At 45.0% G+C, this 14,184-nt stretch overlaps 1 protein-coding gene across 1 annotated transcript in view; it reads left to right on the forward strand.

The window, feature by feature from the left end:
• The window catches only part of PTPRK (protein tyrosine phosphatase, receptor type K), a 570,492-nt gene that overhangs the window by 447,108 nt on the left and 109,200 nt on the right, over positions 1 to 14,184 (forward strand). The window contains exon 10 of the mRNA XM_025211350.1: positions 13,959 to 14,068. Coding sequence (XP_025067135.1) covers positions 13,959 to 14,068 — 110 coding nt within the window. The remainder of the gene's footprint in view (positions 1 to 13,958; positions 14,069 to 14,184) is intronic.

Here is a 14,184-nt window from a genome sequence, read left to right on the forward strand (position 1 = left end):
GTACGTATAGAGAGACATGCTAGCGTCTATCCCATCAGCGAGGCTTGGGGCATGGTATTAGGGGTTGGTAGGAGCCACGCATAGCCCATAAGGCTAGGGTGCCTGGGGAGCACCCATCATACCGGGAGACCCCAGGGGGTCCGGGAACACACGGGGACAGAGGTCCCAGCTAACCGTGCCCAGGGAGCCGTAAGGCAGCCTCCCAACTTTACCTCAACATCAAAGACGAGGCGGGCGAGAATTTGAGGGTGCCCTTGGGCCGACTTGGCACGGTGAGGGGGCCGTAAGGAGATCACGGCCCTCCTGAAGGACCCCGCCGTGACAAGTTATTATTAGGTTTTTCTGTCTTGAAATAATATTTTGAGAAATTTGTAAAATGCCCTTAAGTCCACTAGCAAGATGGCCTTATGTACCTTGTGTGAAGAGAAACAAAGAACTGAGTTTGTTCATTGGTTATCTGATTTGGATCTTAATAGGAAATAAATTAAAATAACATTAACTATAGACTCCTAATAGACAAAAACTGTAATATTGGAAATGAAGAGTTAGTTTTAGTTTAAATACCTTCTGTAGGTGATAACTGGTCATTCAGAACATATCAACACCAGTGATATGCAACTTTCTGGTTCTGTGGCCCAATGAGTAGCACAGCTTGAATCCTGCACAGGGTCAGTGTGCCAGCCTGACCCCACATACTGGATCCAGCCACTTGCTGGGCTGACCCCTGTGCCAGATCTGGCCTTGCGCCAGATATGGCTGTTCACTCTGATCCTACTCTCCAACTCCGGGAATGCTGGGCCAACCCCAGGCACATAGATCTGACTGTGCCAGTATGACACCATACACCTGGATCCAGCTGCATGCCTGGATCTGGCCCCTGGGTCAGAGGTTAAGCATCACTGGTCTACACCATCAAGTGACTGTGCTAGGGAATGTCACACTGATATATCCCAGGTGTACTCTGTGTGTTCTACATCCTGAAACATGTAATGTAGCCACTTTTAGGGTGGCTCTGACCACTCACTAATAATGTCTGCCTAGGAAGTTAATGTATTGGTGTACAACCTGTGCTCCACTAAGGCTACGTAGCATCTGTTTTGAGATGTCCTGTATGTGAGTGTGCAGATCTTCCCCAAGCAGTCCTTTTGTAAGCATACAAAATTTGGATGATGTATAGGGCTCTGTACAAAGAACAGAGAGAGAAACAATTTGTCTAGTACATCTAGAACACAGCTACAGAAAAGGGAAGGTGGAAACAAATGCTATATGTTTGCATGCACATATAAACAGTGTGGAAATGGTGACTACACCCAGATCTAGAAAGTGATGGTGGCTTGGTATTTTGACATATATTTTCAAACAGAAAAAAAATGGTATTTAAAACTTTACCATTATGAAGTGCAGAAAGCAGCATTACGTAACACAAACAGAGAATATGAGGAGTGAGCAAGAACCATAGAGATTTAGAGGCATCATACAAGGATATATTGAGACGTAAAGAATCTGACTGTTTTATGTAGATCAAGTACAGTATTCATTTTGTAGATAATTTCAAGAGAGAAACCAGACCAAACTACCATTTTTACCCGAATCCAAGATGGCTGTGAATTTAAGGCCGCCATCTAATAATTGGGTGACTTCAGCTGGCCTATTCTCCAACTCCGGTAGGTCTCTGGCCCTGCTCCAGCCTGGGGCCTGGAACACATAGCTGTTCTAACCCCAGCCCAGACACACAGTTGCCATTGCAGCATCAGCAGCTCCAACTGGGCCCCGGATAAAGCCCAGGATGGAGCTGGAGTCACCACCACCATTGCTACCAGGCCTAGTTGGAGTAGGGTCAGAACTCTGCCAGAGCTAGAGTCTAAGTGGTGGCAGGGGCAGTATTGGGGTAGGTGGGCAGATGTGAGGGTGAATGTGGGAGGAAGAGATGGCAGGGGGACAGGCAGCAGCTGTAGCTCCAATTCAACCCAGACCTGGGGTCGGGGCCAGAGTTGGAGCCACACAACCATGTGCCCCCCTGCTGCCCCATACTCTAAATGTTAAATGGGGAAGAAAATCTTGCCTTGAATTTGAGTAACTATGCTACTTACATGTCTAGGCTTTTAATATAGAGATTTTTTCTGGCTGTATTCTATTAGACATGGCTAAGTAATGCTTCTGTGCTCATGTGAATTGGGTTTCATTTTCTGCAACAAAATTGCAGGCTCTTCAAAGGGGATTGTGTTTTCTGAGAGCCTTTATCTAGTTAGACTTGCAAAGGGACATGCTGTAGTATTTATTGTGGAGCTGGTCAAGAGAGGTGCCAAGTGTAACTCATGTTTATCTGTTGTATTCTTTGTGGAAATATAAAGTTTGAAGGCCTGATGTCACTCTCTCAGCTTTGCTCTAATGCTTCATTGCAGGGATCCTGGTTTTCTCTGTTTAAAAATTGTAAATTCTCTGATGAACACAAATTCTCTGATTAAACCCCCAAAAATCTGTGACAAAAATGGAACACCACTCTATATATATATATATATATATATACGTGACATTTCAACATTTCATTTTAATCATGGACAATTGTGGATTTGGGGTTACTTCTTTTAATCCAAAAATTGGGGATTTTTAAAATCAGAAAACCAGGATACCTCCTAATAAAGGTTTCCCATTGATGTATTTATAATTTTAAATTAATTTGAAAGCCTCCCAGTACCTCAACCACTATAATAAAATTAATTCTAAGTACCTATACATTTTAGTATTTGATGGTGGGTTTTTTTATCATGGAAAATCAGAGCTCCCCCTGCTCCCTTGGCTTATCAGGACACAGGTCCATGCTTCTCACTCCCCACCCACAGCCCTGCTGGTGCCCCTCACTCCCCATCCACAGCTTCCTGGCCCTGCTGGCACCCCTCACTCCCCACTTACAACCCCCTGGCCCTAAGGTGCCCCTCACTCCTCACCCACAGTCCCCTGCCCACCCCAGCCCTACTGGAGGGGGTCACAACTGCCAGGGCTACAATGCCAGGGATCCAGGGCTGCAGCCCCCTGTCCTCTGCAGTAACACCCAATCCCCAGCTGCTGCGCGTGGGAGGTGGCGGCTGCTGTGGCAGAGTGGAGTGCAGAGCCTGGATTCCCCTCCACCAAAGGCAGTACGGCCAGAGTGGAGCCCATGGGGCAGGCAGATGTTACTGCCCTCTGCAGGCTCGGGCTCCCCCACTCTGTTGCCCTCTGTCCAGGATTTCCATGGCCCAGCGAACAGGATCTGGCTTGGCAGGGAAGAGCAAGACCAGATGGAGAAGCTTCTTATCACTGTGAGCCCCGCACTGCCCTGGTGAGGTGCCCCTTGACCACCCGACAGCAGTGAGTGGCACAATTCCATGCTGCCACCCCCACTGCTGCTGGGCAGACAGGGGGTGCTTTACCAGGGTGGCACACTTCTCCCTCCCCCTCTACTAATATTCCCCCTCCCAGTATCTTGAGTCTAGTGTTGAATGGGTTTTTTTGTATCAGGAATGGAAAGTTGCTTATAAAGTTATAAGGATATTATTTGCATCATCAAACAAACTTAAGAAGACTTAGTAGGTGACTTGTGTATTATCTCAAATAACATTATGAAACTGTACTGGGTTAAATGACAGTTTCTCTCAAATGTATCATTTGCTATATTATATTTTGCCATATGGGCCATGCCAGAATAAGAGTACTGACCTAAATCCTGTTTACATGGATAGCAATCTTAATTTGTGAGTCATTAAGGCTTGTGCCTGCAACTCAGTCACACTAGCTCATATAAACTTTGCCGGCTTTGTTTCTAGTTTACTGTGCCTTTAGGGAGCCTGCTTTGCACACACCTGTTGACTGCAATTACTTAGTGAAGTTTCACAAAGACATTTTGGGCATGGTGTTCCTTTCAAACATCATGCTTAATCTACAACATCTGTGCATTCAAATATTAATAATCTATCACTATGTAAAGTACAAGGAGTAAGTATGGATGTGATAGAAGATAGATATTTTAGGCACATTTCAGGAAGTGAGGAACTGATCATTAGCAAAATAGAGTAAAGTCTGGAGAATGCGGTTTGCTTGTGCTTTCAGAGGTGGAGCTAACTGCTTTGAATAAGAAAACTAAACCTTTTGAGTGTCCTTGAAACAGGAACAGCATGAGAAAAGGGTTTAGGAGCTACTGAGTGCATCTACAAGTGCATATTAATGCACAGCAATAAACTAGTGCATATTGCACCAGACTTAATTGCTCCTAGGTGCCGTGTTTACACATGTGCCTCGGACCACAGCACGTTAAGCCAGGTTGGAGCAGCCCTGGCGGGCAGGGAGCCCAGGGGGTCAGCCTCCCAGCCCAGAGTTCCTCCATCCTGGCTCAATGTGCTGCAGAGGGACTGGGTGGGGACAAGGTGCTTCAGTGTGGTGTTAGCTGGTAGGCAGCCCCCTCACTGAAGCACCCTCATGCCCCAGCAAACCCTGTCAGCATCTACACATGTACTGCTATGCATGAAAAAACTCTGCAACAGGGTAAGTGCTTGTATTTACAAGTACTAACCCTGCTGCAGAGTTGATTTGTTTCCTGTGGCCTAACAGAGCCACACATGTAGATGCTGAAACATTTACTATGGAGTTAATTAGGCAACTCCACAGTAAATGTCTTGTGTAAACATGCCAACCATGAATAGACTAGGAAAAAGGCAGGAAAAGTAATGATATTTTGAGATTGTAAAAGAGAATCCACATTAGTCAAAAGGAGCACAGCTAGTCAATGGATCATCTGGAAGTTGTGGTTTAAAGCAGAGGACGGCAAGCCTCTGCCCCTATGGTCCTGAGGGTGCAATCTGGCTAGTAGTATAGCTAGGGGTGGGTGAGAGGGGAGGGCACCTGTCCTGTGCCAAGTTAGGAGGGGTGCCAGAATTGCCCCCCCACCCCACCCCAATGGAGTTTCTGCCCTGGTACTATAGTAATGTCAGGAAATCCAAAACAATCCTTGGCAGTGGTGGGTGCTGCTGCTGCTACTGCTTTAGTAGTAACAGCCATGGCATGCAGAACATGTGATGGTAGCAGCAATAACTCAGTCAAAGACTACTTAGAAGTTCCTGGCATGAGTAAGACTGGTGCCTCCTCCTGCCCCACTCTCAGAATCCACACATGCCCCCACCCAACTCTTGCAACCATGCAATGCCCTTCCTGCAAGGTTTACCTGGGCACCAACTCTGCTTGTTACTCTACTGAACCAGGCCTCGAGCTGGAAAACTCCACCCTCCTCTCCTTCCCCCCAGGAGGTAAAGCCACTTACAATTGCTTTTGCTGGCCTCTCTGCAGCAAGCACAAACACAGATAAAGAGAGCAGTAGGGAACACTGTAGGGGAGGCTACTGAGGAAGGGATGAGCAGCTCAGTGAAGCTGAGCCATTGTCTTCAGTACCCTCGGATGGAGCTCATCCGGGCCTGCCGACTTAAACGCATCCAGTTCCTCCAAGTGCCTCTGCACCATCTCAGGGTAATTCTATGGCCTTTACACCATGCCCCACCCTGGGGTATACTCATCATCCTCACAACCAACTATTTATGGGGCTGGCCCTTGTGCTGTCCATCAGGCTTGCTCCCAGTTTGGCCCTACTCAACACACCCCTGGGACCAGGCCTACTCCCTTTTCAGTCCCCCCCTCGCACAGCCCTTCAGGTTTACTTCCATTCCACCCTACTCTGTGTGGGGCCACACAACTCTTCCCTAGGGCTATACACCAGTCCCCTCTCTGGGGCCATGCTGCCACCCCTTCTCTGGGGCTACACTTCTATCCCTTCCTGGGGCCTCTGGGGTCTCAATCCCCTGTGGGCTTAGGTGGTCTCAGCTGTGCCTGGCCCCACTTGCTAGATGTAACCCACCCAAAGATGGGGATAGGGGTTAGTAAGAGGCCCTGACCTGCATTTCATGGGGGAGGTGAGTGGTCCTGGTATTTACATGGAGACTGCCATGCCACTGGCAGCCCCTCTAGGTCTCCCTACCCTGGCAGGGTGCAGTTTTAGGTCATGCGGGACCAGGAGCCTCCAAGCCATTCCCCTCGCTCCTGGCCTTACTTTCAGGATGTTGTGAGCCTCAGCTCAGCTGGGTGATGTTGCTCCCTTGGCTGCAAGCAACACTTTGCCGGCTCTGCCTAGTTGACCTTAGTTTTAATATGGCCATCCTAATCGGGCAACTGCTGGTTGCCTGCTCCAGCCCTTAAAGTGGCAAGCACCCAAAGGTGTGCTGCCACAATGCTCAACATCATACAGAACACAGGAAAGAGATTCATCACCCCAGTGAATATTTTTTGTATCTAATGCTAGCTTATAGTTTAGATCAAATAGAAATGTAGTGTTAATTTAGAGGAAAACTGATGGTTTAGATTGAAGGAAGGAAAGGATAGATGATTCAGCTAATGTCTAGCATCGTTCTTTCTTCTCTCCACCCATAATTGAATTTTAAGCCTGAAATATTTTCTGAAAGTTCTGACATGAAATATCTTAAACAGAGGTTATTTTTACATAGATAGTAATAAATGTAAATGGCACATTCCTAATAATTATGTCAGTTTTGATGTTCGTTTTACAAAATTTCACAGATTTCATAGACATTCTGGGGAAGGGAGTGAGTGCCATTTGGGGGGTGGTGGGGAGCTCTGTGGCTGGCTTAGTGGTACTGTGGGGGCAGTGCCCATGCTTGTGGGGGCAGAGCAGCCAGGAGATGCTTCCTGGGGGAGAGAGGGGCTGTGGCTAGGCCACCTGGTGTGTTGCAGGAGCCCCAGCCCAGGGCAGGGTTTGCCACAGGCCTCCCCTCCTCTTCCCTTCATCCCGTGCCAGGCAGGACTCACTCCACCACTGACTGCACGAATCTGAGCCTTAGTGCTCCAGCCTGGTTGGAACAGGGACAGCTGAGGGCCCCCTCTAGCAGAACTGGGTAGAGGAAGGGGCTGTGGGTTGGGAGAGAGGGGAACCTGCAGGGTTGGGGAGACTATGACTTGTGAGTGAGGGGCACCAGCAGGGATGGGGGGCTGCAGGTCGGGAGTGAGGGGCACCAGAATGGCTTGGGTTAGGGGACTGTGGGCTGGGAGTGAGGGACACCAGCAGGGCTAGGGGGCTGCAGGTCAGGAGTGAGGGTCTGCAGCAGGGATGGGGCGGGTTGTGGCTTGGGACTGATGGGCACCAGCATAGCTTGGGGGGTGAGGGACTGTGGGTCGGGAGTGAGGGGTACCAGTAGGGCCAGAGGTCTACGGATTGGGAGTGAGGGGCAGCAGCAGAGACTGGGGCTATACCCCATACATCTACCCCCCTGTCCCACACACTTGGAGGCTGGGGGTGGGGGGTCGCAGTTCAGGAGTGAGGGGCACTTGGTCGGAACTGGCCACTGATGTTTATAAATGGGTCCTGGTACAGAAAATGTTGAGAACCTTAAACCACTCTGCTCCTACGCCCTACTTTTTCCATATAGGTAGGCAGGAATAGCCTCAGATTTGTGAGAGTTTTGTGGACTAAGCAAAAGTGTTTATTGACCTGCTAGGAATAATTGGCTTTCTTTGGCATAAGTATCATAAGGGTAAAGAATGAAATTATATTTCAATGTATAAAAGTAGCCTATAATTGAGATTTCAGTTTGGAGCTATGTACAGCATGGACCCAAAGCTCTAAATATTTTAAATATTAATCCTAGCCATTTTTAGCTGGAGGGAGTACATTTATAGGGACATATTTTTAAAACTGCATGTAACACTCAAACAACTGAACACATTAATTTCTAACTTTCCCATATCTACCTTCAGATAAAATGTTATAAGTTGTATGGTCATACTGTGGTGTATAATACCCTGTATGACTTCCATTGTGTACATTGATAACATTTTATTTATATACACCTTCATAATGACATAGCAGGACAACTGGAGCAATATAAATTAATTTTGTAGTAATTGGTAACAGTGAAATATTGTTCTGTCAGAAACAGTGTATTGTAAAATAAATTTACTGTAAACTTAATGCAGAACAATGCTTAACTAGCACTATTTGTGAATAACAAATTCTGTCTAACTGACATAATTTAATGCAGGGGTTTAGGTTGTAGCCGTGTTGGTCTAAGGATAGAGGCAGACAAGGTTCCTTGGGTGAATTTGATATCTTTTATTAGACCAACCCAAATGGTTGGAGAATAGTTATTAAGCAAGCTTTCGGGTTCAAAAACCCTTCGTCAGGCTCAGGAAGCTGCAGCAGTTGGTGTGTGCTCTTCCTGGATGGAATGAAAAGTAAACAAGCCAGGGGCTGGGCTGGGCTGGGGATCAGTTGCCAGGCAGATTATAATGTATCAAAAATCCAATGTCTATGTTTAGTCCCTGATCTCTAGTATCCAGCAGGTTGATGAAATGGAGCTCATAGGCTCGTCTCTGGGATGTGTTGTGTAAATTTCCCTTGAGGATCAGGACTGAGAGATTGGAGAGAGAGTGGCCCTCCTGTGAGAAATGTGCCCCCACCGGTAATTGGGTGTTTCTGTCTTTGATGGATTTCCGGTGTGCATTCATTCTGGTGCGCAGTTGTTGTCTGGTCTCTCCTACATATCTTCCATCAGGGCATTTGGTGCATTAGATGAGGTATACTACATTCCTGGAGGTGCAGCTGTAAGATCCTGGGATGCTGATGGCTCTGTTGTGGGGTGTAGTAATAGTGGGGGTGGTAGAGATGTGGGGGCAGGTTTTGCATTTCTTGTCATGGCACGGTCTGGATCCTTTTGGTGTGTTCTGGGCTTGAGGAAGTTTGCTTCTGGTGATGAGGTTGGCGAGGTTCGGTGCTTGTCTGAAGGCTAGGATGGGTGGCTCTGGGAAGATCTTTTTAAGAATAGGGTCTTTTTCTAATATGGGTTGCAATTTTTTGAGGATTTTCCGTACAGGTTCAAGGGATGGGTGATAGGTCATAACCAGCGGTGTGCGATTTGTGGGTGTTTTTCTTCTGTACTGCAGCAGTTCTTCACGTGGTATCCAGGTGGCTCTTTCAAACGTGCGATCTACCTCTCTGGAGGAGTGTCAGATCTTCCCAGAGCCACCCATCCTAGCCTTCAAACAAGCACCGAACCTCGCCAACCTCATCACCAGAAGCAAACTTCCTCAACCCCAGAACACACCAAAAGGATCCAGACCGTGCCATGACAAGAAATGCAAAACCTGCCCCCACATCTCCACCACCCCCACTATTACTACACCCCACAACAGAGCCATCAGCATCCCAGGATCTTACAGCTGCACCTCCAGGAATGTAGTATACCTCATCCAATGCACCAAATGCCCTGATGGAAGATATGTAGGAGAGACCAGACAACAACTGCGCACCAGAATGAATGCACACCGGAAATCCATCAAAGACAGAAACACCCAATTACCGGTGGGGGCACATTTCTCACAGGAGCGCCACTCTCTCTCCAATCTCTCAGTCCTGACCCCCAAGGGAAATTTACACAACACACCCCAGAGACGAGCCTACGAGCTCCATTTCATCATCCTCCTGGATACTAGAGATCATGGACTAAACACAGACATTGGATTTTTGATACATTATAATCTGCCTGGCAACTGACTCCCCAGCCCAACCCAGCCCCTGGCTTCTTTACTTTTCATTCCATCCAGGAAGAGCACACACCAACTGCTGCAGCTTCCTGAGCCTGACGAAGGGTTTTTGAACCTGAAAGCTTGCTTAATAACTATTCTCCAACCATTTGGGTTGGTCTAATAAAAGATATCAAATTCACCCAAGGAACCTTGTCTGCCTATAATTTAATGCAGGTATTCTAAAATGAGTTGTTCTGATTCCAGAGTGATGGATTGTGATTTTATTAAGTATGGTGTCTGAAAAGTCCACTATACTATGTGTACATAGAAGAACAGATTATCGGCTGTTCATTATACAAATATATTACTTAATGAAAAGTGTTCTGGTGATGCACATAAATCATGAAGAGTTTTTGGCATTTCTATAAGAAAACTAGTGGAAAATTACTTGCACACACACAAACTGTACGGAAATTCCCTTTTAAATTACACACACACACACACACACACACGTGCGTGCATACATGTTCATTCCCTCCCCCTCCCCCTTCCTCCCTGCCTCTTCCTCTCTCAGGTTTAGGACATAGGCCTTGTCCAGACGAGCGCAGCAATGCAGGATGTGGTGCCTCAGACATGTCTGTGGCACCACATACCACACATCCTGTTGTTCTCCGTGCTGCAAAGGAGCAGCACAGAGGGTCTTTTTGACCCCTGCATATTCAGGGGGGAAAAAAGCAGAGCAGCACATGTCACTCTAAAGTAGAGCTGGGCCATCCGGAGCCATGCTGCAGCTGCCAGCCAGGCTCCATACAGCAGAATCGCCACTGCTGTAGCACTGGAAGGCCCCCAGGTAAGGCTGCTGGGGCCAGCCCAGTGCTGGCCCCAGCCTCCCCTACTGCCCGTGGGGTAACTTGCCATGTACCAGAGCAAATGTGGTATGTGCATTCCTCAGGGATGAGTAGCGGCAATGTAGGGCAATCCACTGCTAGTTGTCCCCGGGAAAACAAACATTCACACCGCGTGGATGCGGCCATATTACATAAAAAGTTTGGATGCGTAGGTGACGCATAGTGTGCCCTGCTGGTGCCTCCCCAAACTCAGGAGGCACCAGCTGCCCATGTTTGGAAGCCTTGGAATTGGCATGCAAGTGACTCCATTTCTCAACAAATTTTCAAACCTTGTCCCTCTTGTATATCTAGTATAAAATGTATGCATTTAGAACCCAAGAAATTCAAAAAATGCAGTTGAACCTGTGGTCTGAGAAAATGTTATGAAATGCTTGTCCTATTGATGTAAAGGGCCACAGTTTACAGATAATTGGGAGGAGAAGAGGGAAATACGTGGCAAAAAAACTAAAATGTATTTTTGGTAATGGCTCTGGTAAGCGTAGAGGCCAAAGGGTTAGACATTAACTCCTGCTTTTCTGAGAGATAGTTGTCATTTTAACTTACGCAGCTATCTTGCCAACTAATTTGAACCTCATGTGCCATATGTAATATATAAAATATTTCTGTGCATCCTGGGTGTTTGAATTTAAAGTTAATTTAATTGCCTAAATTATTAATTAGGTTTAATGATTAATAAATAGAACAAAACATTAGACACCACTCATGCAGGAGAGAATTAACTAAGAATTACAAGGCTCTGGACTTTGGCATATGTGTATATATCCGAGGGTGCTTGTTTTGGCTTTTGGGCCCTTTAGAGCAGGGGGTTGTTTGATCTTGTTATCAGAAAAAAAAAAGGTTTATCTTACCAGTTGTGACTATCTGCAGGAGACTATACAAAGTGGCTTAGCCTTGGTAAGACCCTTGCATAAGGACCTATCCAGGAGGCCTAAGGACTAGAGAAGAAACACTATCTAAATTGAATGGTCTTTGATTTCATTGAAAAAGAGAGACGCCTCTGTTACCATGGATTTAGTGCTACTTTAGCCCATTTTGCAACTTCCACTTGTTAATAAAACTCGCCTTGGGGAAAAGGACATAATTTGGAAGAGAAGAAAATTTGAACTTAATTTTGACTAATGACTAATGAATCTGTGCACCAGCCTACTGATATTATCTTTTACAGAATGCCTTTGCTTTCATATTTCCTTCTCTTTTCTCTCATTTTCTCCATAGAGCTGTGTGAAAAATGCTTTTTTCAGTTTAGTGGCCCAACAGAAAAACTGAAAAAGAAAAAATCATTTGAGGTCAACTGAAGCATTTAATTTCACCCAAAATGAAATAGTTTGCTTCATTTTCAAGTTACATAACTCTTTTTTTTTAATTCCATCTGACTTTGCAAATAGTTTCAGCCTGCCATGAACTGTATTTTTTTTTGGCAATTCTAATATTCACCCCCCAGAAAATCACCCCCTCCACACCCTTTTTTTTATTTCTAGCTAACTATTTTTCTCTGTCTTTCCCAACTTATTTTTCTGGCATTCCCAAGAGCAGAGGATGATAATCGCACAGTACGAGCTTTTGTTTTTATGCCCTTCTGATGCCAGTGGGAAAAGAAGCATGAAACTAACTAGGATCATGTAGTTCCAGTCAGTTTAACATTGCTGCTGCCACAAGCAAAGAATTTTATAGTGCAGAAGCACAGAGCATGATCATGCCATGTGATCTGGCTGTAGGCTTCTCCCATTTGGGTGTTTAAAGAGATGTGTTAGAAGGGTTTACATCTAGCCCAGTACCCAGTTGCAGCCCCTTTTGCAGCAGTCTATCTAAGAAAGAGACGAGAAATATTTTGCAGCTTTATTCACAAACTGTGTGCGTGCACTTTCTTTACCTCAAATTCTACATTAAAATAGTGATTTAGTATAATTTAACAAAGTGCATTCCATTTATAGACTCTCGTGCGCTCTTACTCACCCACATTCAGATGCATGAAGGAAGACATTACCTGTGCACAGTATATGCCACACTATGCCTCATTTGAGCTGTGGAGAAGAAAAACAGCGGAGCATTCCAGTCCAAAACAGAACGATGTCTTCGGCAGCATCAGCAAATGCCACAAACAGCACAGAGGGGCTGTCATGGCGTATCAGCCTTTATCCACTACACACACTGTGCCAGTACAGTGAAGCAAAACGGCAGTGCATGATTTTAGTTAACTTCTCCCAAGTCTTCACTTGACAGATGGATGAGCAGTTTCTATGAAGTTGGGTGTTGGAGTCTCATCTGTTTACTTGTGGGCTGCTTTGATTCCATGAATTTATTATTAATGTATCAAATTATGTTGCCTGTCCCAGAGGTCAGCTCATCATTTATGGCTTCCATGTAGACTGAAATAAATCTTACTGCTGTGACAGACCACTCACTATTCCTTCATGCTGTTAGCACGGTGCATAACGCTTCCTTTGATCCAGTGATTTTTAATTTATTTTTACCCCTCACAAAATTACAGTTGCTTTGAAAATAAATCTCCAGGAAATGTCATGTGTGAAGCTCATTGCATGTTGGATTAAAGAAAATAAAGTAATTAAAAGGTTAGGCAAATATATCCTTGGATAATAAAATAAAAATAACTAACTTAGTTTGAAAGAAAAATCATTTTTAAAACTAAAGTTTCTTATATTCATCCCTTCCCCCTTTTTCTTTTAAATGTGTACCCTCATTTCCAGGTGAGGATAGGCATAGGCAAAAATATTTTGTAAGTTGAAAGGGGAAAATAACAAAACATTCAGACCCTGGCATACATGTGATTACCAGTTACTATGAATACATCTTCAGGAAGTGGTGCCTAAGGTAAGATTTCAGACCTTATCATGCCAGGGGGACAGTCCTTCACTGGTTACACTGATATAAAAATAAGGGTCATACTTGCTTAGTTCAGTTAAAGGCTTTGAAAGATATTTTTTATTTGAAAGGTTGAATCAAATCATTCTGATCCCAGCACAGCATCAGTCCTGAGAAATGATGATGGTTAACAGTTATATTTTTATTATGATACCTGGTAGTATAAAAATGACCAAGCAAGAAAGGTGATTGACACTAGCAAGTTGTTGCAGCATTTCTGTCATTTAGAAGAAGTAGTCTGAGGTTCTTAATTATACTGTTGTTGTCCTTTGATTCTGTTTTTAAAGTATTTTGAAAACTGCCTTCTGAAATGTAGTTCTGGTTCTGGGACATGTTCATTACTGAAGTTACTAATGTACTCTAAACACTTAGGTCATTATGTGCTTGGCTTTTTTCTCTCTCTGTTTGTTTTACAAGCCAATTTATTTTAAGTTGTATCAAGTCTAGGGAGGCAGTCTCAATTCAGTGCTCTTGCATAGATGGATAAAGATACCTTGTGATGTGCCTACTTTTTTTCTTGTTAATTTATGTTGTTGGTGGGGTAAATCATCAACAAATTTTCAATTTATGACTTTCTCCTGAATTCCTATATTTAAAAAAGTCCTACTTTATTTGCAGTGCCTGGCTCTATACCTGCAAAATCAGTAAAAGGAACCCCCTTTGAAGACAAGATCTTCCTTAACTGGAAAGAACCTTTGGATCCAAATGGCATCATCACACAATATGAGGTAATATATAAAAGCATTTGGGAGGTCAGCATTGAGAAGTGGGAGGAATAATTACTGCTGATTTTATCTATCTTTGGCCTTGAGGCAAATTGAGTTCAGTTGCTGTTTTACGCAGG

Source organism: Alligator sinensis, unplaced genomic scaffold, assembly GCF_000455745.1.
Source record: "Alligator sinensis unplaced genomic scaffold, ASM45574v1 scaffold96_1, whole genome shotgun sequence".
Taxonomy (NCBI): Eukaryota; Metazoa; Chordata; order Crocodylia; family Alligatoridae; genus Alligator; species Alligator sinensis.